This window comes from Pogona vitticeps, chromosome 6 (assembly GCF_051106095.1).
Source record: "Pogona vitticeps strain Pit_001003342236 chromosome 6, PviZW2.1, whole genome shotgun sequence".
NCBI classification, from domain to species: Eukaryota; Metazoa; Chordata; class Lepidosauria; order Squamata; family Agamidae; genus Pogona; species Pogona vitticeps.
The window spans coordinates 94,520,697-94,547,614 of record NC_135788.1 but is presented as its reverse complement, the minus strand read 5'-3'; the positions used below and the strand labels follow the sequence as shown (position 1 = coordinate 94,547,614).

Below are 26,918 nucleotides of genomic sequence, written 5' to 3'. Positions count from 1 at the left end.
CCCATCCACACAGAAAGAATCATGACTGCAGCAACTCTCAGAACCACCATACCCCAGAAACAGGAACCTACCTGCAACTGGGTGGCATAGTGACCCAGCTTGATCTTCAGAAGAAAGCCATCCTCGCCCATTTGGTGGTCTGCCTTCTTCTGTAACTCCTGGATCAGCCCCTCCAGCAACTGTGTGGCTTTGGCACTTTCCTGCGGGTTGTCCAGGTCGATAGAATCCCTACCATTTGTGGCACAGACCAGGAAAACATGTATAAATTTCCTGAAGTCAACTTCAACTTCCTTCCGTGTACCCCAGGAGTGGGCAATTAATTTCTATAGGGGGGCCACATGAAAAATCTGAACTGTGTTCGGGGGCTGAACCAACTTTACTTAAAAATAAAATGAAACAGTGATGTTATGATTGTTTTTATTTTAAACTTGTTAATCTTCACAAATACTAAAGAGGTTTTTTGTGGTATGTTAAAGATAAGCAACTGATCAACTTTAGACAAGAAGTTATAAATGGTTTTGATGTTCAAAACTGTCCGCGGGCCGGACAGGAGTGGCTCGCAGGCCGTATATGGCCCTAGGGTTGCACTTTGCTCAGGTCTGGTGTACCCTCTCCCAAAATGAGAGGTCAGAGGCAACAAAAATTGCCCACTTCTGGATTTTCAAGTGAAGGGGTATAGTGTTATATGGCAAGGCCATACTCTTGCATACCCTGTTAGTGAATCTGAAAGAATTATTATTCTATAGTTTCTTATGATCATTAAACTGAATTTAGAATTCCTGTATCATTAACAAGCAGGCACTTCAAGTGCACAAAAATTCAAAGAAGGACAGTTCTTGTATATAAAGACAACACTAAAGATTAAACTAGAGAATACGCTTAGTACATTTTTATAAAAAGCAATCCCTCAAGTGGTGAAAAATGTCTGGCGGACGTAATGTTTGATTTTAGTCAGCTATTTATTTCGTATTTAGCATGCTGTGCTTTGCAGTTGGTCATGGTAATATGAACATATTAGCAAAATTAAAGCACAAAAAGGATGGGGGAAAGAGAGGAAAATACTATGACACATTAGAGATTAACAGATTGAAATCCAAAAATATTTTGCCTCTCTCTCTCTCTCTCTCTCTCTTTTTCTTCCTTAATCTTGCCAACATGTATAGACAGACTAACATGGCTACTTCTCTAAAAACAGGAAAATAAACATGGACTTAATTTGCACATCTGATTACTGAAGCAAAAAATCTTTGAGGAAGAAGTGAAAACAGGTTAATATGAGGAAATATGCATTCACCTTAAAAGCTCAGTTTGACCCAAAATCTGGGTCTTTTTCCTGCTGGTTATTTTTCCTCTCACCTTCACAATGTTACACAATTACCACCCAGAGTGGCCTGGTTGCCAAATGGTGCGGGGTTGAAATCAAGTAGATAAATAAATTAAAGGTGTGTACAACTGAATTCTGCTCCAAATGCATACATTGTTTTTTTGGGGGGGGAGGGAAACTCAAAATATATGGTAATTACACTTCTACAACAAATCCATCATTCAAATAATAGTGCCTCTCACATAGTGCAATCAGTTAAACAATTAAAAAATGGTTTGTGGAATTATGAAAATATGGACTCCGGTAGCCTGGTTTGTTACTGCTGAAGAAAAGCCAGGATGTATATTTCTGGAATACTTGGGATCAACAAATTAGAATTCTAGGTTTTGACATCACAAAAAGCATCTCTGCCTTTTTCATCCACTTGCACTAATGGAAGGAGCCAAGTAGGAGCAAGCGGGCTATGCAATATATTCAAGGTAAGCCAGGAATTCTTTCTCACTGTGCAAATGCAGAGAAGAGAAGCAGTATAAGATGTAGAAGCATGGGAACAAGACAAGAATTGTTGTTGGAAACCTTTTTCAGTTAGGCCACAGTCACACGAGGCAAATGTCCCCCTGGCGAGACAGATAAGGCTGAAGAAGGAAGAGCTGGGCTGAGAACGCCAGGATGGGAAGAAGGGGGCTTTTTTTGCTCAGGGTCTTGGTGTTGGAAATGGCAGCAACCTGCAGCATCCTGAGGCTGCTGGAGCAAGGCCACCTACTCTCCCCACCCGGCTTGTCCAGTCTCCTTCTCTCCTTGTGTCACCGGTGCCTTGGGCTCAGCCTTGCATGCCCCAAGCCTTGCCAGCAGCACTGGCAGCTCGGGATTGGAGACTACTGGCAGATCCCCACATCAACCTGCCATCACACCACCACTGCCTGCAGGCCAGCCTATCCGTCCTCTCCCGGGGCTCACAGCGTCTTCAGCTTCCTGGTACCCAACCTGCTTGGGTGGCCAGCCAGCTCCCCTCTAACCCCTTTAGCAATGGCCAGCTCCCAAGCAGGAACTTGAAAGAGTTGATGCCAGATAACTAAGCTCTTCTGCCTTCAAGCCATACTTCCAGAGGGCCAATAAAGAAGGCATGGAGAAAAAGGCATTATTTATGACATACCCATACATTAGGCACCCCCTCTTTTCCTCTGATTTGATCAGTCAAACAAACCAATAGGGACATTCACACAAGCAACACCAGTAAGGAGTTTTTCTATACCTCATAGGTACAAAATAAAACAACCCTCCTGGATAGGGGGAAATGTTCTACAGTTACACTGCTGGACAGGATTATACTTGCTAATGGCTGGAAACCTATGCAGCAATGTAACTGGGGAATAACTGGGGTATATTTAGCTCATGTGACCACAATCTTTAAGTACCTTTCTTGAGCTCCAACAGCTAGAATACAGTAAAAAATGGCAAAACGGAACTAATGGCAGTTATCTTTCAAGAAGGCACCAAACATTGACTCCTAGATACAATTACTGATGAACCCAAAAGTGAGTTTAGCAACCCCCAATCTTCCATGGGGCAATGAATAATCGGAAAAAAAGGTGGCTTGTTCCAGAACATCTGGGCTTCACATGAAGCAAGCAGAACCAAGACAGCCTGCCTGTGATGACAAATGAAGGTCAAACTATATGTGATATGGTTTGCTGTATAATCCTAGACATAAAGGCTGAACTTTCCCTCCAAAAACTGCCAACATGGCCCCCCTGATTGGAACAAGGACTACAAGGAGTAGGGTAGAGGGAAAATTAACCCCTCACCCATCCCTAGATTTAACTCCAATCAGAACTGAGACAGGAGCTGCACCTAATGATTGACACTGCTAAGAAAGATCATGTTAATTTCAATAGTAACACTCTCCTTTTTTGGCAATTCAAACTGCTTTGAAAACCATTTTTGTTTGTAAGCAGGTGAAGCTCCACACGATGCCAGAATTATGTGGTTAAGGTATCACAATACAGTGGTGCCTCGCTAGACGATGATGATCCGTTCCACTGAAATCGCTGTTTAGCGAAATCATTGTCTAGCGAAAAACATTTCCCCATTGGAATGCACTGAAACCTGTTTAATGTGTTCCAATGGAGGAGAATCGTCGTTGTCTACTGAAGATCGGCCATAGGAAAGCTGCTTTGCGAACTGCCAATCAGCTGTTTAAATCGCTGTCTTGCAAAGCTTAGGTCCCGAAAACACCTGTTTTGCGAGCGCGGAGGGAGCTGTCAAAATCACCATCTAATGAAAATCGGTTTGTGAAGCAGGGACCAAACATTGTCCAGCGAAATTCCCCCATAGGAATCACTGTTTTGCGAATTGCTATAGCGATCGCAAAAAGTCAATGTCTAGCAAAAAAACCTGTCATGCGGGGTAACTGTCTAGCGAGGCACCACTGTACTGTAATGCAAAACAGGGGATCTGCTGCACCCACAAAGATCCAGTAACTCTTCTCTTACAGTTCTTTGTAAGGCGGTCCTGGACAGCTAGGCCTCACGCTCACCTACCATGGTTGGCTCTCAATCCACTGTGAGAGGTAATGGCGAACCTCAATAGGAAAATGCTGGCCATACAGAGCTTGCATCTGCCGTAGGGCATCTCCTTGAAGCTGCTGGGCTTGGATCCACACTGCCATGGCTCAGGACCTGCTGACGAAGGAACTTGTTAAAAGCAGACAACATCATGCTTTGGATCTCCAGATTCATGCAGTCTTCAGCAAGCACCATCTCAAACTCATGTTACTCTCCAATGGTTGGAGAGAATATATCTGATGCATTTTCCATGGGGGAAGCAGACATTATCACCTGCTTTCTTATTTGTGAAACAGGAATTTAAATGACTTTCCTCCCAACAGGCTTAGTAGGAGAGCTTTGGCAGCAAAGGACTCCTCTCTACAACAAGCTCAGGAAAAACATAATGTTTGGTTTGGCTTCCCAGAAGCCCCAGTGAGCTTGGCCAGTGAGCATGTTAGTTGGGGTTTCTGGGAGTTGTGGTCCAAAAAAAATAATAATGTTGGTCCAAGTTATGGTCCAAGAAGTTAGTCAATAAATTGAAAACTTAACATTACATTTATGTAAAGTTTGCTTAATGCTGCTACCTTCCTTAGAAAAGCAGCTTTCTGGAGGCCTGATTGAAACCACAGTATACAGCCGCTGATTACTGTTTAAAAAACAAACAAGCAGACAAGCATCCTGGATTCCATTTGTTTCCCAAGATGCCTTTTTATGGTTTGAGGGTCTGCATTTCAGGAGACCAGAATAGTGGCTTTCAGAAGACTTGGGTCCCCACCTCTTGATCTAGACACCAGGTGTTTGCCACCATAGTACATCTAATAAGCCTGCCAAGAGAAAGATAATTTATAATTCCCATTTTCCATGGTCCAGAAAGTTTTCATGTTTTGTCTAAGAGCTGGGGGATAGAAGCTTACTAAGACTATAACAAAGGTGGAACAACTGGGGCTTTGCCCGAAGGCACCAAAATTGAGATGCACCAAAATCTGGAGGTATATCTCCTGGTGAATGTCAGGAAAATAAAAGGCAACACCTTCCAGTCCTATTTACTTTTCTTCTTCTTAATTTATTTTCCTTCTTTCTTTCTTTTAAATAACAAACTTTCTCTTTCTTTGCAGGTAGGAATACTACATTCTCCTCTTCTTCCTTTTTATACATTGTGTTGGGGTGGCTTGTAGCCCGTACTGTTTGTCCCACGGTCCAAAATGGCTTGTTAGGGCTCTGAAGCTTAGTGTTACAGTACAGTATATGGCCGGGGAATCTGCCGGATGGATCAGGAAGCAAAGCCAGGCTGTGCCTGAGAGGAGGTACCTGATGGGCACTAGGTGGAGCTGGCAGGAAAAAAAAACATTCCCGTGTGAAATCAAAAAGTAGCCTGCTCCTTTCTTTCTGATCTGTACTGTGAGATCCATAATCTAATAACCAAAGTAAAACTCTGGAATGTCAGATCAAACTCTAAGAACTAATGGTCAATTTTCATCCCGAGAGCCCAAGACATCCTTCCCAAATGGAAATAGCCCTCTGCTACAACTATTTACTGGAAAGAGGCTGTGATGACCCAGTGGTGAAATGCTGTCTGTAACTGTTCAGGTATGCTTTTTATGATTACAGAGCACTTTATCCACAAGAGTCCAGTAGCACATCTCCTAGTATATCAACAACACTAAAGATTATGATCCTGAACCTCCAGAAGGAAATGCTGCCCAAATAACAGTGAGATTCCTTTAAAATGCTTATAGAAATGTCATAATTCAATACCAGTGTATTTTTAAGTTAGCAGCATCACTGAGGTTTATACAATTGCACCCAGCATGGAAAAACAACAGAGTAATCTATCTCGATAGCCCTAATTCAGGCACACACAGGAACCTTCATATTTTAGCAAGCTTTGAAAGAGAGTGGTGAGCTGCACGTCCACCATCACTTTGCTGACATGAAGTCTGAAGAGGAGAGATATCCTACTTGCACAAAGTCTGACTCTCCATGTGAAGGAGAATTCTGGAAAATCTTGAGAATTTCTTTGCATGGAGAATCTATCTGCAAGCAGAAATCTTTCTTCTTCAGATTTGTCAATGATTGTGTAATCTAAACGACAACAGAAGGGGCAGCACCAGGCACTCCTCTCTAACTCTCCAATTCTGTAACAGTTGAATAGAGTATTAATATTAGAGCTCAGGATCACCTCTAAAGACTGCTGGATGCAATGCTTCACAAACTACTTAATAAACTAATTTAAAGTAATCCTTGAATAACTTAATGGAATTCAGTACCACTAAATGTCATCATACTCATAAGCCACTATTTATATAGAATCTTTTCATTTGTAAGGGAAATGGGTTTATCAATGAGTTAAGGGGTTATACAGATAAAAGTGAAAGTAACTAGATGTGACAACCCCAGACCTACTGGAGTATACCACCCTTTAACTAAGCTGCCACCAACCATTCCCTGTAAGGAGTCACACAGACCAGGAATGGATTTTTAACAAATAAAGGAATAAGGTTTATTTAGATAACACACAGGGAAAATAAAATGATCAAGTGAATAAGATACAGTAACGTGGCTTAGTCTCAATCATACATACACCAGGTTGGTTCACACAGAACACCTTTAAATAAAGCACAGACCCTGAACCTATCAGTTCTGGCTACCCATAAAGACACCTGAACCTATCAGGTTGGTACTGACTGACACACAGTAGTACCCTGTCTGACACACAGACTCCCACATCAGCTTCTTCTTCCCAGCTTCTCTCCCAGCTTCTGACTTCTCTTCACACAAGCTCCACATATATATACAGTACAGCCCCTCCTCCTGATGTCCCGCCTTCCACTCCCCATAGGATGGAACTTTCCCTCCAACCCATGACAGACAGGTAACATCAGTGCTGTATGTAACACTAGACATCAGTGGTAAGACACATGCTTTATGTGAATAAAATCCCAAGTTCAACCCCAGCATCACCCAGGTAGGAGTGGATAAACTCATGCCTAAAACCAGTGTTGATAATGGGCTAGATATATACTCAGTATAAGGCTGCTTCCTACATTTGTATGAGTTGGGTTGGGACTTAGAAAATCCAGGGTCTAATCTCCACTAAATCATGAAATCCACCGGATGACCTTAGGCCAGTCAACATATTTCAGTCTATCTTTACCTCACTAGGTTGTTGTAAGGCTAAAGTGGGAAGGAGAGAAGGTTTAAACTCACTTGAGAAAAGGGGGGGATATACATGTAATTAATAAATGAAGACTGTCTAGCACAGTTAAAGGAAACCTCTTCACTAAGACAGCCTGTATATCTATATGAAATGTTCACGGGGGATAGCAGGGGAAGGTTATGAGCTTTCCAGAGGTAAATGGCTGGATGCTACTGGGTTGAGCAGAATACTAGATGAGTTTTTGGACTGGTCCAGTATAGAGCAAAGATTTGATCCCACATAGTTCTTGGGAACACATATGCAGTTAGACACTCAACTCACATGATGTCTGTCTGGGTGAGTTCTGCCATTGGATTCATGGGTGCTATTTTGGGTCACTGAGGCTTCCCAACACCAGCAAAGATAAGTTCCAACTTCTATTTTGGCCCTGGGTGACATTCAAGCCTAGCAGTTTATTTTGGGATGGTGGGAATTTATATTGGCATATACTGTAATGGACACAACAAATGAAAGCGCAAAAAGGACAGATGAGGGCAATACACTATAAAAAGTAACCCACTGCCTTGTCATGTTCAGATCCAAGGCTTAACAGGCCAAATTCAGTAGCTGGAATCTTAAAAGATGATGCAACCACAACCATATACACACTAGCTGTATATGTGTATATGGAATGGTAGCGGGAACTGGGTATCTGCCAGTAATTAAAGCACATGAGACACCACTGCCATTTGATAAAGAAATTGATTCAAACATATTTCATAAAAAAGAATAGCTCAGAAAGACTGGACTAATCTGACAAAGTGAAAAGAATGATATGTGACTAGCCTGATTCATTTTTACCTCCTCTGTATTAATGAGAGAGAAACAGGGAATGAACCAAACATGTCTCCATATAGTGGGATCTTCTTCATTATTACTAACCCTCCTCTATCTTGGCTGCATAACTGCGAACATATTCCGACCAACCAAAACATGTACGTAGTCTAAATTACAATTTCTGCAGGATATGACATACAACAGCCTGGAAAACAAATGTATAGAAGTTATTAGCTCCCCTGTGATGCCCAGCCACTAAGAATGTCCTCAGAGGCATCTCTTTGTATTCATTTGCTATTTGAGGCAAGGTGGATGATTACAGGAGACTGAACCTTTTGGTTGAAGCACTTAAACTGTGGCATTCCCTTCATCAAGTTATTTGCCTGTTGCTGTTTTTCCTTTTTTTCTTCCTCACTGGACAAAACCCTATTTATTGCTCCCAGTTCTTCTGGCTACAATATTTTGTGCATTTTTTTAAACAGGAAGCTGTTTCAGCTCTAGATCAGTGTCAGGTGACAATAATGGACTGTGTGAGAGCAAATAAACTCAGACTTAATCCAGACATGATAGAGGTGTTCCTGGTCAGTCAAAAGGCAGATAAAGGAATAGGGATTCGGCCTGTGCTGGATAGGGTTACATTCGCTCTTAAAACAGTTTGGCAGCTTTGGTGTGCGACTGGATTTGTCTTTGAGCCTGAATGCCCGGGTTTCAGCAGTGGCCAGGAATGCACTTTCACAATTAAAACCAGTGCACCAGCTGCATCTGTTCCTGAAAAGGTCTGATCTGACTATGGTGGGACATGCTTTAGTTACATCCCAGCTGGAGTACTGCTCTAAGTGGGGCTCCCTTTGGAAAGTGTTCAGAAACTTTAGTGGAGGGGTCTCAAACATGCGGCCCGGGGGCCATTTGCGGCCCCCCAGATGATAGTTTGTGGCCCTCGCCTTGCCTGCCCCCCCAAAGCGCCCACACATCCTCTGCTGTCAAGAGTAAAAAAAAGCCTTGCCTCGCTCACCGGCTCTCTCCCAAGATAGCACCTCTTGCACCGTCCATCCAGAACTGCAGCCTGCCAGCCAGCCCACCTGTCTGTCGGCTAAGGAAACTCCTGGGCGGCTTCCTCGGGCTCTCGCTCCGCTTGGCAGAAAATCTGATGCGGCCCAGCCTCACCCAGACTCTGTCTCTAGCGGCCCTGTGAAGGAGTGGGACCCAGTGTGCCGTCCCCAGAAGAAGAGAGCTCGAAGGACGCGAGTGGCTGTGCTGAGGGGATACTGGTAGAAATAGAGAATGAGGAAGAGCTACAGAGGAGGCCTACCGAAGTGTGCTTGGTGGATGAGGGCGGAGCCGAGATGGACTTAATCATGTGGGAGGAGGTGAAAGGGGAAGGAGACTTTGCGCGGGAATTCAGTTGGTTGGGAGAGGGAGAGCTGGGCAGATGCACAACGAGAGGTGTGCAGACGGATTGGCTGAAGGACGCCAAGAGCCTAGCGGACGGGTCCCCAGGCGCTCAAAGCTTACCGGGAGGCGGAGGACTGCTGCCTGAGCCTCCAGCTACTAGCGGTCGGGGTAGGACTTACGAACCCCTGGAATGGAGGGTCTCGGTCTTCCCGGTGGGCTACCATGGTGGGGGACGGAGAGTTATCCGCCCGGGGCCCGAGTTCCAACAGAAACCCCCGGAGGGGGATTGGGCCCGCCACCCCTGCTGTGGGACCATCTGCGCCGTCAGGAGTGCGCCTTTAAGACCCTTGACGGATCGCGAGCGGTTTGGCCCGGCCCCTTGGTAGATGATGAGATGGGTCAGCCGGTTGTTAGACCCAAGAGGTATACTCTGTTATCTGATGAAGTTTTGAAGGATCCGTTCGATCCAGTGGAGTTAAGTGTTCATACAAATAAAATTGCTGTTTCTCAAGACTCGAACTCGCCTCCGCGCCTGTTTCCCGCCTTTACCACCCAACCCCCCCGGCTAAAGACGAACCTTGTCACAGTGGCGCCCAACGTGGGGCCGGGGGGAAGGAAGTGGCGGGAAACCAAGAGGTGGACCGGTTGCGCGAAGCAATGGAGAGGCAAGCTCGACTTATAGAAAACCTGACCGAGCAGCAGATTTTGATGGCTCGACAGATGCGCGGGAGAGGGAACGAGGAGGAGAGGGGCGGCAGGAATCTTGCCAGCGTACGGGGCAGCCTGGTGGCGGGGCCGGCGCCAATCCGAATACAGAAGATGACTGCCACGGATGACCCTGAGGCATACCTACATACGTTTGAGAGGGTGGCCACGGCTGCGGGGTGGCCACGAGACCAGTGGACTCTGGTGCTCATACCGTGTCTCACCGGCTTGTTGCAGGAGGTGGTTGATACCTTGGGAGTTCAGGAGGCAACGCGGTATGACGCGGTGAAAAACGCTATTTTGAGCACCCTGAACCTAACGGAGGAAACTTATAGGAAAAGACTGAGGGAATTGAAGTGGAAGCCAGGAACCCACCCGCGTACGGTTGCACAGAGAATGAGGGCTAATGCGATGAGGTGGTTGAAACCAGCCGAAAACGATGGGGAAAGGCTAGTGGATGCAGTCGTGCTGGAACAGCTGGTACAGTCCTTGGGAACCAACGCTAAAAACTGGGTGCAGAAGAACAACCCTAAAACGCTAGAGAGGGCGATTACGCTGCTGGAGGACTTCAGCAACACGGAAGAAGCGAGCAAGGAAGTGACCGCCCCCTGGGCGGAGAAACAGCGACCACGAGGAGAAGTTTCGCTTTCAACTTCCAACCTTACTGCGAAGGCGGGCACGGACATGAGCGGACCTGCTAGAGCGCGCGGGAAAAGTTTCGAGCCGTTCGCACCTAAGCCTGTCCGGCCTATTACCGTGGATCAGAGGATTTACGCGCCGGGCACGGGCTGGAAAGAGGGCAAGGACGGGCGCCCCCTCTACACCCCGGGAGTGGTAGGGAAGGACAACAAAGAGGGGCGGATCATCTGTTATTCCTGTGGGGTTCCGGGCCACGTGAAAAGAAATTGCCCCGGGATTGATTGTTCGTGGGTGGGGCGATTAACACGCGCGGTAGAAACTCAGGGCCCAACCTCGGAACGATGGGAAATAGACGCTTGGGTGAATGGGATGAAAAAAAGAGCCCTCATAGACACGGGATGCGGGACGACCCTGGTGAGGGATCTGCCGGGCGATAAGAAGGACGGAGGACTGTCGGTGCGATGCATCCATGGGGACCTTAAAAAGTATCAAACTATGTGGGCTACCGTGAAAGTAGGGGACGATGAGAGACAAATGAAAATTGGGGTCGTTCCAGGACTGACGCGTGAAATGTTGCTTGGTCGGGACTGGGTGGGCTCCCGCAATGTGGGGTCGGTAAAGGAAGGGCTGCAAGGGGATGAGGAGGTTTGTAAGGATCAGTCCGATTTTTTGCAGAGAACGTCGCGAGAGCAAGTGAGAGCCATGCAGCAGGATGACGCGTCGCTGCGAGAGCCCCTGCTGGCGGCTCAGCCATCGGGAACCATTGTAAGAGGACAAAGGGGGTGGGAAATGGATAATAATCTGCTGTATTATGTGCAGGAGGATACGAGTAGAAGGTTGGTGGTACCCTCCAAATGGAGACCTAAAGTTATGGAATTGGCTCATGATATTCCCTTGGCGGGGCATTTGGCGGAAGAGAAAATGCTGGCAAGAATAGAGCAACGATTTTGGTGGCCTGAATTGCGGAAGGAGGTGAAAGAGTATTGTGCGACCTGCCCTCAATGTCAGAAAACCCAAAGGAAGCCACCCACGGGGGCTGAGTTAATCCCGTTGCCCCTTATGGATCACCCCTTCCAAAGGATTGGATTAGATATTGTGGGACCGCTGCTCAAGTCACAAGGGGGACATACTCATATCCTGGTGATCATAGATTATGCCACCCGGTACCCCGAAGCGATCCCACTGAGGTCCACCACGGCCAAAGTTCTAGCGCGGGAGTTAATGCAGGTATTCACGAGGCTGGGGTTCCCCAAGGAGATACTCACCGACCAAGGCACGAATTTCATGAGCCAAACCTTGAAAGAATTATGGCGCCTCCTAGAGGTGAAACCCATCCACACCGCCGTGTATCATCCTCAGAGTAACGGCTTGGTGGAGCGTTTCAACAAGACCCTAAAGGGCATGTTGCGGAAATTGGTCATGGAAAAGCCCCGACGATGGCACCTGTTGGTAGCACCCTTAATGTTTGCCATAAGGGAGGTACCACAATCCTCTACCGGGTTTTCTCCATTCGAATTAATGTATGGGTGGAACCCCAGAGGTATTCTGGATCTGGTAAAAGAGAGGTGGGAGGAAGGTCCAGACGATGCGCGGATAACTATTCAACAAGTGATCGAAATGAGGGAGCATCTAAGAACAGCAGCGGGGCTGGCCAAGGCCAACCTTGGCCAGGCCCAAGCCGGGCAAAAGAGGAGATACGATCAAAGAGTGAAGGTGCGGGAGTTCGTACCAGGGCAAAAGGTTTTGTTGTTGATGCCTTCTGAACAAGCCAAGTTGTTCGCGACTTGGCAGGGCCCATATGAGGTGGTACAAAAGATAGGAGATGTTGACTATGAGATATATATGCCAGACAAGACTAAGAAGAAAGGTATCTTTCACGTCAACCTCCTTAAGGAGTGGAAAGAAAGAGAGGCTTTGTGGGGGGAAGTAGAGGAGCATGAATTTGGACCAGAAGTTGATTCTTGGGGACGGATAGAGGGCCGGTTACCTATAGATGAGACCTTACCCACGGCACAACAACAAGACTTATTGCAGCTAGAGGGCGAATTCCAACATTTGTTTTCAGGGGTACCAGGTGAGACTCAGCTAATACAACACGAGATACACACCCCAGCAGGGGTTGTTACAAGATCAGGGAACAGAACCTGGCCGTACCACCTTAGAGAGGCTATAAGTAAGGAAGTTGAAGAAATGTTACAACTAGGCATTATAGAACCCTCGCGGAGCCCTTGGCGTAGCTACCCGGTGATGGTGCCAAAGGCCGACGGGAAGATGCGGCTCTGTGTAGATTTCAGGCAATTGAACGAAGTCTCCAAATTTGACGCCTACCCCATGCCTCGAGTGGATGACCTATTAGAAAAATTGGGGGGGTCGGTCTATCTGACCTCACTTGACCTTACTAAAGGTTATTGGCAGATACCCTTAAGAGAGGAGGACAAGGAAAAAACATCCTTCGTGACACCCCAGGGGTTATTCCAGTTCAGGAAAATGCCGTTCGGGTTGCATGGCGCCGCCGCAACGTTCCAAAGACTAATGGATCAAGTTTTAGCCCCAGTTAAAGATTTTGCGGGGGCTTACATCGATGATATCTTGATCTATAGTAAGTCCTGGGAGGAACATCTGGAACACATAAGGAGGGTGCTCAAGGAAATTGAGCAAGCTGGGCTGAAAGTAAATCCCGATAAGTGCAAGATCGCGCGGAGAGGTGTACAATTCTTAGGGTTTCAGGTGGAAGGTGGCAAAATACAACCGGTGTCCGATAAAGTGGACAAAGTTGTATCATGGACGGTGCCCAAAACTAAGAAGGAGGTTCAACAATTTTTGGGACTAGCCGGATACTACAGGCAATTTGTGCCCAATTTTGCGGAGGTGGCAGCTCCTCTCACAGATCTGACGCTGAAACGGAAGGGGAAAGGTGTGGTGTGGGGTGCTGCAGAACAGCACGCGTTCAGACTGCTTAAGGAAACCTTGGCAACTCTACCTTCTAGGTATGCTCCGGACTTCAAGTTACCTTTCTGGGTACAAACAGATGCTTCCGACAGGGGAATTGGCGCGGTCTTGTCTCAAAGGAGGGAGGGGGTGGAATACCCTGTAATGTACTTAAGCAAAAAGCTGAGTAATCGGGAACAAAAGTATGCGACGATTGAGAAAGAAGCCTTGGCGGTGAAGTGGGCAGTACACGCCCTGAGGTATTATTTGTTGGGGGCTCCGTTCATACTAGTGACAGACCATGCACCCTTGCAGTGGCTTAATCGCATGAAGGATACCAATGCCCGCCTGACCAGGTGGTATCTTAGCTTACAACCATTCTCATTTCAGGTACAATATAGGAAGGGGAAGGCACACTCTAATGCCGACTATTTCTCTCGACAGGAAGGGGAGAAGGAGAATCTTCCCTGGAGGACGGCCCACTCAGAGAGGGGGGCGTGTGAAGGAGTGGGACCCAGTGTGCCGTCCCCAGAAGAAGAGAGCTCGAAGGACGCGAGTGGCTGTGCTGAGGGGATACTGGTAGAAATAGAGAATGAGGAAGAGCTACAGAGGAGGCCTACCGAAGTGTGCTTGGTGGATGAGGGCGGAGCCGAGATGGACTTAATCATGTGGGAGGAGGTGAAAGGGGAAGGAGACTTTGCGCGGGAATTCAGTTGGTTGGGAGAGGGAGAGCTGGGCAGATGCACAACGAGAGGTGTGCAGACGGATTGGCTGAAGGACGCCAAGAGCCTAGCGGACGGGTCCCCAGGCGCTCAAAGCTTACCGGGAGGCGGAGGACTGCTGCCTGAGCCTCCAGCTACTAGCGGTCGGGGTAGGACTTACGAACCCCTGGAATGGAGGGTCTCGGTCTTCCCGGTGGGCTACCATGGTGGGGGACGGAGAGTTATCCGCCCGGGGCCCGAGTTCCAACAGAAACCCCCGGAGGGGGATTGGGCCCGCCACCCCTGCTGTGGGACCATCTGCGCCGTCAGGAGTGCGCCTTTAAGACCCTTGACGGATCGCGAGCGGTTTGGCCCGGCCCCTTGGTAGATGATGAGATGGGTCAGCCGGTTGTTAGACCCAAGAGGTATACTCTGTTATCTGATGAAGTTTTGAAGGATCCGTTCGATCCAGTGGAGTTAAGTGTTCATACAAATAAAATTGCTGTTTCTCAAGACTCGAACTCGCCTCCGCGCCTGTTTCCCGCCTTTACCACCCAACCCCCCCCGGCTAAAGACGAACCTTGTCACAGGCCCCCAAGTAAATTGAGTTTAAAACCCCTGCTTTAGTGGGTCCAAAATGCTGTAGCTAGATTGTTAGCTAGGGCTCATTACAGGGATAACAATAACCCCCCATTACAGCAGCTCCACTAGCTGCTGATCCAGGCACAATTCAAAGTGCTAGTTTTAACCTATAAAGCCCTAAAGAGCTTAGGTTCAAGCTTCTCCCTTTATGAGTCCGCCTGGGTGCTGAGATCATCAGAAGAGGCCTTTCTCTTGGTCTCACCACCCTCACAGATGTGGTTGGTGGAGGCATAGGAGAAGGCCTTCTCTGCTGCTGCTCCCAGACTCTGGAAGTCCCTCTCATGGAGGCCAGACTGGCCCCATCTTTGCTGTCCTTCTGTAAGCAGATGAAGACCTTTCTCTTCAGGCAAGCTTTTCCTTAGTGACCGGCTGTCTTGGAAGATTTTTTAATGGACTGTTGTGCCCTTTTGCTTTTAAATTTTTTTTAGTATTGATATTATGTACTATTTTGAATATATTTGTTTAATTCTTTTTAATAATTCTATACTTACAGTTTTTAGCTTTTAAATAGTGTCTTTCAGATAAGCCAAACCACCTATCATTATGCTACTTTTGAAATTTGACTTTTTAATTCCTTGTTATTCCATCCTTAAATAAACACAAGGTGACTTAGTAATTCTTTAACTTCCATATTTTGGTCATGAAAGCTGCAGAAATACCAAGAACAAAGATATAGTCACTCAGTTTCATTTCTGCATCATACTGATGAAAAGTATTTCACAAATGTCATGATTCAATAAAAGCAGTGGTAACTGTTTCAGCTCTGCTACAATGGTAATTACATAGGCAACCCCCACCCCAACCTTACCATCTCATGTGAATATTATGCACATTATGCAATGCAGTGTGTCCTCCACCTGCACTTCATTACTGAATCTTGGATTAGCAAGCGTGATAGCACAGGCTCCAACAGCTTGATGTTCTCCTGAATACCTCCATGGTTTCTATGGCTATGATAAACCAAGTAGAGATGCTGCTTGAAGCAGAGAGTAAGATGGGAAACATCATTAAACCAGTCTGCTGGAAAATAATTCGTGGACATTGGCAAGCAGGTGAATCGATATTAACAGAGGCATAACAGGATGCAATGATGGGAGTGAGGCAAAATGAAACTGTTCTTGAGCATAAGTCAGACAACTCCAACTAGCTATCTTTCTGGGCTATTTCTGGAGCTCGGGTGTTACGATTTTCTCCAGCTTTTTCTCCAAATAGAAAGCTTACAATAGAGGGAACCTGGAACTTCTTGAATGCCCCTCTATGCAGTTGCTCTAAATTGTGGTTCTGCACAGGGTGCCTTCATGAGACACAGGGCAGGGATCACTATTTGTGGTGCAGAAGGGCATGTGGTATGGGAACTGGGCCCTTGGTCGGGTGAATGAACCCTATCATCAATCTTTCCTTTCTTCAATCCTATGGTTGTGTGGTTAAAAGTCTGGATTCTAGTCTGGCTACAACTCCCCATCTAAAATCACAGGGCCAAAGAAAGCTCCTGGTGGCTAGGGTACTGAACTGGGGTACTGAACTAGGGTACTGAACTGGGGAGAACCATGTTCAAATTCCCACTAAGCTGTAACACTTTCTGGGTGATCAGGAGCCATTCTGTCACTTTCTCTCAACCTGATTTACCTCACAGAGTTTTCTAAGAACAATGTGAAATAATATGGAGCAGGAGAGCCATGTATGCCATCTTGAGCTCAGCGGAGGGAAAAAAACAAAAACAAAAGGATATAAATGTAATTAATAACTAAGCAGAAGGGAAAAAATTAAGCCAGGCTTTGTGAACAGGAAGACACAATTACATCTCCCAAATGTGGGAAGCAAACCCACATCTTCTGTTTCCTCTTGCACTACTCATTCTTACTGAACTCCTAGCCAGCCCATGTTGTTGCCTCTTGTGACCTTGCTGTGGCGGCTTCCTCCCCTCTCCTTTGCAAAATGCTGATTCCCACCATATAAACAAAAATCTATTATTTCTCTGTGGGGCTTCTGTGAGGGATGCCCCACTTTAAGCCTGTCACTCATAGCTAGAGCTCATTTGCATAAGCTTATGAGAAGACGGGGGGGGGGAGACAAAGTGTCAGTTGAGGAGTTAGAGAGGGAGAGTGAGGGGAAAAAGAGAGAGGTTTGCAGAGAGAGAGAAAGATAGAAAAAACCTTGGTGCATGCGCTCGTAATCTCAAGATTAGACCACTGCAATGCGCTCTACGTGGGGCTACCTTTGAGGCTGATGTGTTAACTCCAAGTTAATAGCCTTTAATAAACAAGTTCTGTTGTTGGCAGCCAGTATCAGACTAAAGTCCTTTGTGTGTGTGTTTAGTCGTTTAGTCGTGTCCGACTCTTCGTGACCCCATGGACCAGAGCACGCCAGGCCCTCCTGTCTTCTACTGCCTCCCGGAGTTGTGTCAGGTTCATGTTGGTTGCTTCGCAGACACTGTCCAGCCATCTCATCCTCGGTCGTCCCCTTCTCCTCTTGCCATTACACCTTCCTAACATCAAGGTTTTTTCCAAGGACTCTTTTCTTCTCATGAGATGGCCAAAGTACTGGAGCCTCAGCTTCAGGATCTGTCCTTCAAGTGAGCATTCAGGGTTGATTTCCTTTAGAACTGATAGGTTTGTTCTCCTTGCAGTCCAGGGGATTCTCAAGAGCCTCCCCTTTACAGCGCAAATAAAGTCCTTTACAGCGCAAATAAAGAAATCCACTGGTGGCAGTGAAAGAAAGAGGGAATGTCACCAGTGTAAGCCCTTTGGGTTGAGAAAAAGAAACCGGGGCACAGGGTGAACATCACAGCTTCCTTTCCAGTCTCTCGCACAAGTCTTATGCCTATCATATACTGTAAGTACAACTATATTATATACCTTAATGGAAGCACAGGTACCACCGTAGTACAAAACTCTTCCAAAACAAATACATTTGCCTGCATGTTCAATATACAGTAGTGCCTCGCTTAACGACGATAATCTGTTCCAGGAAAATCGCCGTTAAGCGAAAACATTGTAAAACGAAATTAAAAACCCCATTGAAACACAATGAAACCCGTTCAATGCGTTCCAATGGGGTAAAAACTCACCGCCCAGCGAAGATCCTCCATACAGCGCCCATTTTCGCTGCCTGTACAGCGAGGAATCCGTCCCTAAACACAGCGGGGAGCCATTTTAAGCACCTGGTGGCCATTCTGAAACTGCAGATCAGCTGTTAAAAAACATCATTTTGCGAAGAATCGGTTCCCAAAGCAGGGAACCGATCATCGCAAAGCGAAAAAACTCTATTTAGACCATTGTTTCGCGATCGCAAAAAGATCGTCGTACAGTGATTTTGTCGTAATGGAATTACTTATATCGTAATGGAATTATTTATTTATTAGAAGACATTGAGTGACAGTAGCTGTGCATGGTACAGTGGTGCCTCGCTTAACGATTGCCCAGCATTATGATGAATCCACTTTACGACGATCTTTTTGCGATCGCAATTGCAATCGCAAAACGATGGTCTAAATGGGGGAATTTCACTTTGCAATGATCAGTTCCCTGCTTCGGGAACCGATTTTTCGCAAAACAATGTTTTTAGAACAGCTGATTGGCGGTTCAAAATGGCCACTGGGTAATTAAAATGGCTCCCCGCTGTGTTTAGGGACGGATTCCTCGCTATACAGGCAGCGAAAATGGGCGCTGTATGGAGGATCTTCGCTGGGTGGCGAGTTTTTACCCCACTGGAACGCACTGAACGGGTTTCAATGTGTTTCAATGGGGTTTTTATTTTCGCTTTACGATGTTTTCGCTTAATGGCGATTTTCCTGGAATGGATTATCGTTGTTAAGCGAGGCACCACTGTATAGTGAAGGGAAACATGATCATCTATGGTATATCATGGTCTTCTCTCTATTGCTATATACAGGTCCAAATCCTAGTGGTGAGCACATTAGGCTCATGTAACTTCTATGGCTAGCTACAGTGAACTGAAGAGGTACAGGGGCATGTCTCAGTTCTATGTCTGGTCACACGCTCAACTGCACAACCAGACACTCAAACTGCACTCTGGCACCTGGTCAATTAGCTGCAGAAAGTTGCACAACCCTTATGTGAACACCAGTAAGCAACCACCAATTGTTGCCTTCCATGTGTGTGTGTATGGATGGGTCTTCAGCAAGCATTACTGTGATTACTGAGCTGAAAAATCTGATGCAGGTTGCTGTTATGGACATCCTATTTTTCTGATGGCATTGTATCTACTAGAAAAACAAAGGAACTCAGTTTATCTCTTTAAGCATAGACTCTGGCATGGTGAGACCCTGCAGGCAACCTACTGTTTGAATATTCTGTTATGTTTCTCCCCTGGTCTCCTTGCAACAACTTCCTTCCTTCCCCATTTACAATATTAACTATTGGTTCTCTCACACAGGACACAGCTACATTATAAAAAAATTTGGGAGAGGGACTGGAGTTTTTAAAATCGGTTTAAAATCACATGGTTGTTATGTGGGTTTTGGGTCAACTTGTGCATTCCTCTTTGGAAAAATGTAATCTCTTTTTAAACTGTGTGGTACAGTATACATATTTTAATTTCTTGCAGTTTGGCATAGCACTAGCACAGAATGACAAACAGAAAATAAAAAAAATAAAAAAATAGGTTTCCCTGAAGCCTTACATGGAAACAGACTCACACACACAAGAGATGGAGAAAGAATCATAGAAGCATAGAAAAGTGAAGTTGGAAGGGGCCTACAAGGCCATCAAGTCCAACGCAGGAATACAATCAAAGCAGATCTGCCAGATGATTATCCAAGTTTTTCTTGAATGCCTCCAGTGTTGGAGCACTCACCAGCTCCCGAGGTAACTGGTTCCACTGTCGTACTGCTCTAACAGTTAGGAGGTTTTTCCTGATATTCAACCAAAATCTGGCTTCCTTTAACTAACCCCATTGTTGCTTGTCCTGCACTCTGGGATAATCAAGAACAGACCTTGACCCTCCTCTGTATGGCAGCCTTTCAAATATTTGAAGAGTGCTATCATATCACCAACATGCCCAATTCTTTCAGCCTTTCCTCATAAGGATTGGTTTCCAGCCCCCTGATCAACCTTGTCGCCCTCCTCTGAACTTGTTCCAATTTGTTAGCATCCTTATTAAAGTGTGGTGTCTAGAACTGGACACAATACTCAAGGTGAGGCTAACCAGCGCTGAATAGAGGGAGACTAGCACCTTGTGGGATTTGGATACTATACTTCTATTAATGCAGCCTAAAAGAGCATTTGCCTTTTTTATGGCCACATCACACTGTTGGCTCATTATTTAGCTTGTGATCTATGACAATTCCAAGATCCTTCTCGCTCGTTGTTTTGCTGAGCCAGATATCCCCCACCTTGCAACTGTGCAATTGTTTCCCCCCCCCCCCCAAGGTGCAGTACTTTGCATTTATCCCTGTTGATTTCATTCTGTTGCTTTCACCCCAGTGCTCCATCCTATCAAGGTAATTTTGAATGTGTTTCTGTCTTCTAGGGTATGAGCTATTCTGCCCAATTTGGTATCATCTGCAGATCTGACAAGCATTCCCTCATCCAAGTCATTAATAAAAATATTAAAGAGCACCAGGTCTGGAGATCTGAACTCGTTCAAGGTGGTAAGTTATTCTTTGACTATTTGTTTATCTATCTCCAGCTGCAATCCTATGCCCCCCCCTTGCACTTCCAATTTGTTTGGAAGTTCATAGTCTGTCTTATGGGAAAAGACGGAACTAAAATAGGAATTGAGCACCTCTGCCTTTTCTTTGTCCTCTGTTATCATTTTTCCATCTCCATTGCGGAGCTGTGCCACTATGTCTTTTGTTTGTCTTTTGCTACTCACATAACTGAATACAATGCTTTTTAAATTGCTTTTAGTGTCTCTAGCTAACCTCAGCTCATTCTCAGCTTTTGCCCTACTAATGCCATCCCTGCATTTCCTTGCTACTTGTCTATACTCTTCCTTGGTGGCCTGGCCTTCTTTCCATTTCCTATACATGTCTTTTTTGGTTTTTAGGTCCTCCCTGAGCTTTTTGTGAAGCCACACTGGCCTGTTTTACTGTCTCCCACCTTTTTTCTTGTTGGAATGGTTTGTAGTTGAGCCTTTAGAATTTCTTTTTTTAGAAGCTCCAACCCTTCTTGGATTCCTTTTCTTGTTAGGATCTCCTGCCATGCGACCTTACTTATCCTTCTTCTGAGATTATTAAAATTGGCTTTTTAAAAATCCAGCAGAAGTGCGTGGCTACATTCTGCTTTCGTTTCCTTTGAAATCAAGAATTCTAGAAGGACATGATCACTCTCACCTAGAGTTTCCCTTACTGCTACTTCCCCCACCAAGTCATCTTTGCTGGTCAGAATCAAGTCAAGGAAAGCAAATCCTCTAGTTTCTTTCTCCACTTTTTGTAGGAGCAAATTATCAGCCACACAAGCCTGGAATTTCTTGGAAGGGCCATACTTGGCAGAATTTACCTCCCAACATATATCTGGATAACTGAAATCTCACATCACTACTACGTCACGTCTCTTTGAAAACCCTGCAGTTTGTTTTTCAAAAGTTTTGTCTGCTTCCTCTCTTTGATTGCGTGGTCGGTAGTAGACTCCAATTACCAAGTTCCTTTTGTTTTTTGCCTCAACTAGATTGATCCAGATGCTCTTGATGGGACAGCCACTCTCCTCCTCCCGTATTTCTGTGCAGGAATTTGTATTTTTTATACAGTAGTTTCTATGGACGGAAAAGAGCAGATACGGATTAAATGGTTTTCAATGCATTCCTATGGGAAATGCAGATTCAACGTAAGAACTTTTCAACTTGAGAACCACCTTCCAATACGGATTAAGTTCTTAAGTAGAGACCCCACTGTATATACTGCAACACCACCTCCCTTTTTATAGTCTTTGTTCTTTTTGATCAGTTTATATCCCTCAATCGCTGTATTCCAGTCATATGAGTCATACCAGCAAGTTTCAGTTATTCCTATCAAGTCATCCTTACCCTCCTGAATTAAACTTTCTAGTGCTTCTTGTTTGTTTCCCATACTCCTGGCACTTGTATACAGACACCAGAGTGTGTGTGATTTGTGGCCTGTTTCTCTTTGTACATTTTTATGAATATTACTATGAATATTATTATGAATATTATTATTATGAATATTATTATGAATATTATTATGAATATTATTATTATGAATATTATTATGAATATTATTATGAATATTATTATTATTATTATTATTATTATTATTATTATTATTATGTTTATGTTTATGTTTATGTTTATGTTTATGTTCATGTTCATGTTCATGTTTATTGTTATGTTTATTGTTATGTTTATTACTGTGATTTTTATTGTTCATGTTATTATTGTTGCCCTTTTGATCAGTTTGGTCCAGTGGGTTTTGAAACAGACCCCAAACTTTTGACTAGATTGCTGCTTCTAGGCTTGCAAAGGAGGGAGAGAAAACACACACACACACACACACACACACACACACACACACACACACACACACACACACACAGAGGTGAGTGGCAAATTCCACAGACACAATTCACATATGGCAAAATGATTCAAAATAAATCAATTTCACAGTAATTTAAAATGAACAACTGTCTGACAGCCAAGTACAATACCTTGCTTTTGAATCAAAAAGTACACTTCCCAGACAAAAAACTCTGCATTTCAATGTGTGTTGTGTAGTCACCTGTTTAAAAATGGATTTCAAACATGCTAAATCCAATTCAAATAAAATTTCCCCTCCCACATGTAATCACACTCAAAGATATTTTGTTTTTCTTTGTTATTTATTTATTTATTTATTTATTTATTTATTTATTTATTTATTTATTTATTTATTTAATTGATTGATTGATTGATTGATTGATTGATTGATTGATTGATTGATTGATTGATTGATTGATTGATTGATTGATTTATATGCCACCCACACTACCCAAAGGTCTCTATGAAGGAAACTTATTCTACCATGCTGTGAAAGTCTGCGGAAATGACTGCGAAAATGCTCTGGGTAATGAAACACCCAAGGCACTCCCTTGCAGAGCTTTGCACAACTAAGAGCAATCACTAAAAGCAAAGTGAACGAATTTTACATACATATAAACTTTATTGTTTCTGGCCATAGACCTTTATAATGTACTGACTACTGTAGCCTATAAAATCCAATTAAAACAGGTAATTACCTTAAAAGCATTAAAACCAATAAAACCCGGTCTAAGAATATTGTCATAACGTATAACGTCAATCCACTGTATTCAGCATTTATGTGGCATTATGACCCCTGACAAACTGAAGCCTCAGCTTCTTAGCTGCTAATGGAAATTGTGAACAAATTTTGAATCACAAGCCACAGAATGACCCCAAATTGCAGAAGAGAAGCACAAAGCATGTTAAATTAGATAGGTATTTAAAAAAAAACAAAGCTGAAGAAAAATGCTAATTACGGGGGCTTAAGTATGGGATTGGATTTGAAGAAGGATGTCCTATTGTCTGAAATGAAAAAGTTTCTGCTTAAAACTCCCAACAAGACTAATGTATCATTTTAAAGCATCTGAAAATATATGCACTTCTGCTGGGGGAGAAATATCACAACCCCATCAGGATGCAGGCAAAAATAAAAGCTGTGTGAAATATGCCCTTTGTCCATTTACAGCAGGATGGGAAGCTTTAGACCCCCAGATGCAGTTGGGACTGCAAATATCCAAAGGTCTACCAGGCACACTTCAATGGTGAGGCACACATTGGGAGTTGCAGCATGACAACATTCACTATCTCCAATCTACAGGAATGGAGGGGAGGCTGTTCCACATCATCAGGGTAACTGTTTCACTATGCAGCATCACTGGCAGAATAAAATGAGAACTTCAACCTAACCTAAAATGTAAGCGATCTGCATGTTGTTCACAGTTAAAAATTGCTTAGTTGCTATTTGCTCAAGAAATCTCTGCAGCAAGGGAGTAAACAAATGAGGTAAGTGTTACGCAGTACAGTTTATATGTGTCAACACTGACAGTCTGCATATATGAAAAGAGCTGAAGTGCAACCTGCCAACTAGTTAGAAACGTGGAGGGGCTTATGTGCTGAAATTTGTTTCAAGGCCAAACTCTATGAAACACTACAGTAGATCTGCAGCTAGACATGACAGAACTTTCCCTTCCAAATATGCATTCACTCAAACATGCTACCAATAATTACGTGCTAGAATAAAACCAGACTAAAGCAGAAAGCACTGTTTCTAATGACCAAGAGATTGTAACATATTTTTTTACATACAGACTTACCTTAGAATAGAAAAACTGATTTATCTATTAGATATAAAGGATATATCTGACAGAAACTTTGAGAATTTAAAAAAAGTATGTCTGCTGTAACAGATCCCCCAAAGCCACTAACTGTAAGAACAGTTTCAACTTGGGAGACAAAGTCGAAAGCCCTTAGAATTTCTTCCCATATCTGTTCTTTATAGGCTGCTCCTTTGTGCCTCACTAGTTAGCACAGATGTTTAATAGAATACAGTATACAGCAAATTTAACTATTATCAGAGCACCAGATCCTAAATATACATATATATTTTACGTAATGGTGGCAGGATGGGTTGTAGTAACATCAGAACCACAGATACGCAATTCTGTACAAAGGAAAGTGTCTGGGCTTTGATGAGTTAGGAAGGTAGCCACACAAAGCCTGTGAACTCACAGTCTCTGATCATTATACAATATGGGACAAGAAACCCTCTTTTCATAGTGGGCATAGATGCTTGGCTACAATTTTGAGTCACATGCTTGATCCATCCAGTTCACTCTCACAGTAGCTGCTTGGGCTCTAGTTCTTGTTCCTGCTACTCCAGCTGCCTGTGACAGGAAAGAGTCATTTCCTTCCAGAACATCAGCTGCTGCTAGTCAACCACCATCCTCTCCCACAACATTCACCCACATGCTTTTTTACATGCCTGGGTAACAACACAGCGCTAGGGACTGCCAGAGTTGCTGCAATGAGAGTGGCTTCTGCTTAACAACAGAAAGCTTACTATAAAGATAAGAATTGTGAAGATAAATAATGAAGCATATCCTGGGTGCTGTGCAAATAAGGCAGGAGTGCAGGGACATAGTAGGCATCCTTCAGTTTTGAGAGACTATGGTAACGTGCTCTGAATAGAAGTCTTGAAACAGCATCTAGTGTGGCTGAGAAGGCCAATTTGAGAGTGACAATCCCTTCCACACTGAAGACAAATACAGTCTGTCCCTTGTCCAGCTCCCTGAACTCTCACTAGTAAGTAGCTAAAACAACTACACTGAAGCCTTCATGCTTTGGATGTAAGAAGACAAGAAACGACCATAATTCTAGGAAAAGTAGAGGCAGTAATAAAAGGGGAAGACTTAACATGAGATGCATTGTTTAAGTAAAAGAATTCATGATCTTTATACAACAAGATGTGAGAAGGGTTGCTAATGATAGAACCTTTTGGGGTAATTAACTCATGCAGTCACCACAAGTAAGAAGTCACCTGATGGCACCCAGAAACAACAGCAGAATAGGCCTTTTCAATATTAAAACCTGGAAGGACTGTTCAAACCACAAATTCCTTAAGGTAGGCCCAATTCTAGCAATACTGGAGAAGACTGTGCACTTGAGTTTTATTAGTCAAATCCTCTGCAGACACAGACTTGATCCATTGGATTGGAGGCAGACTTAGTTTAGTGGAGAAACAGCATACTTGCAGAACAGCAGACTCCTAAGCAGAGAATGTTAGAATGTTACTCTGCAAAACTAACTATTTTTCCCCTAAATGAATTGTTGAAGCTACAAATCATTATTACTGGTGTCCAGGGCACTGAAGTCACTTGGATGCTTGCTACAGCCTACTGTTAAGAGGACATTACAGAAATTGCAGGAAGTGTGGGCAGCTACCTCCCACACTTCCTGGTTTGTGGCAAAGAATGTTGTGTTTGGAGCAATACACAAACTTATTTTTTAGTTGAAAATAGAACAGACACTTCTCCTGCTGCCACCTTATGTAAAAAAGGCAGAGAGTAATAAGTAACATTGATGAAATGTTGCTTATGTTAATATAACATCACTGATAACTTTGGAAAGAGGTAAGTGCTCCTCCAATTCTGGAGGCATTCAAGAGAAAGCTAGATTGGATTCCTGCAATGAGCAGGGATTAAACTTGATGTCTTTATAGGGCCATCCCAACTCCATTATTCTCATTTCATTAAAAATACAGTAATATTCCTTCCAAGCTCTGTTCTTAGTCTTACCCAATAACAAGCCTCCGTCTTGTCCAGGTTCAGCTTCAGCCCATTTTCCTGCATCCATTGCAGTACAGACCCCAGACAGCGCTACAGGGACAGAACAGCATCCTCTGTGGTTGGAAAGAAGGAGATGTAGAGCTGAATGTCATCAGCATACTGATGACACGATGCTCCACACCCCTGATGACCCCACCCAGCGGCCTCATATAGATGTTAAACAGCATTGAGGAGAGGGTCGAGCCCTGTGGAACTCCACAATTGAGGCTCCACGAGGCTGAGTCCCCCTCCCCAAGCTGGACTCTCTGAAGACGATTCTCCAAGAAGGATCGGAGCCAGGCCAATGCCAGTCCACCAATTCCCACCTCGGAGAGCCTCCCCAGGAGGATACCGTGGTCAGTGGTATCAAGGGCAGCTGAGATATCGAGGAGGACCAACAAAGACATTTAGACATTTTCCCTCTGTTGGCCTCCCTCAATAGGTCATCTAACAGGGCGATCAATGCCATTTCTGTACCATGGCACAGCCTGAAGCCCAACTGGAATGGATCCAGGGCATTTGTTTCATCCAAATGCACCTGAAGCTGATCGGCCACCACCCTCTCGACCACTTTACTAATGAAAGAAACATTGGCGACAGGCCTATAATTGCCAATATCGTCTGCCGCAAATTCAGTTTTTTTTCTTATGGGCCTAGTGAGTGTCTCCTTGAGGCCGGGGGGAACCCTGCCATCATGGAAAGACCCATTAATTATTCCTGTGGCCCATTCTGTTGTTATAGGCCTGGCTGCTTTGATTAACCAGGCCGGGC

At 44.5% G+C, this 26,918-nt stretch overlaps 1 protein-coding gene across 12 annotated transcripts in view; it reads right to left on the bottom strand.

Moving 5' to 3' along the window:
• LOC110074911 (signal transducer and activator of transcription 5B) overlaps positions 1 to 26,918 on the bottom strand; it is an 81,542-nt gene that overhangs the window by 15,549 nt on the left and 39,075 nt on the right. For 3 of the 12 annotated variants that reach the window (XM_073004285.2, XM_020785659.3, XM_078377908.1), the window contains 2 exons: positions 3,861 to 4,005; positions 72 to 228 (listed from right to left, as the gene is read on the bottom strand). In XM_073004285.2, the coding sequence (XP_072860386.1) occupies positions 72 to 228; positions 3,861 to 3,955 (252 nt within the window). In that variant the 5' untranslated portion in view covers positions 3,956 to 4,005. The remainder of the gene's footprint in view (positions 1 to 71; positions 229 to 3,860; positions 4,006 to 26,918) is intronic. The other 9 variants (XM_020785656.3, XM_020785654.3, XM_078377905.1 and 6 more) reach the window with 3 other exon arrangements.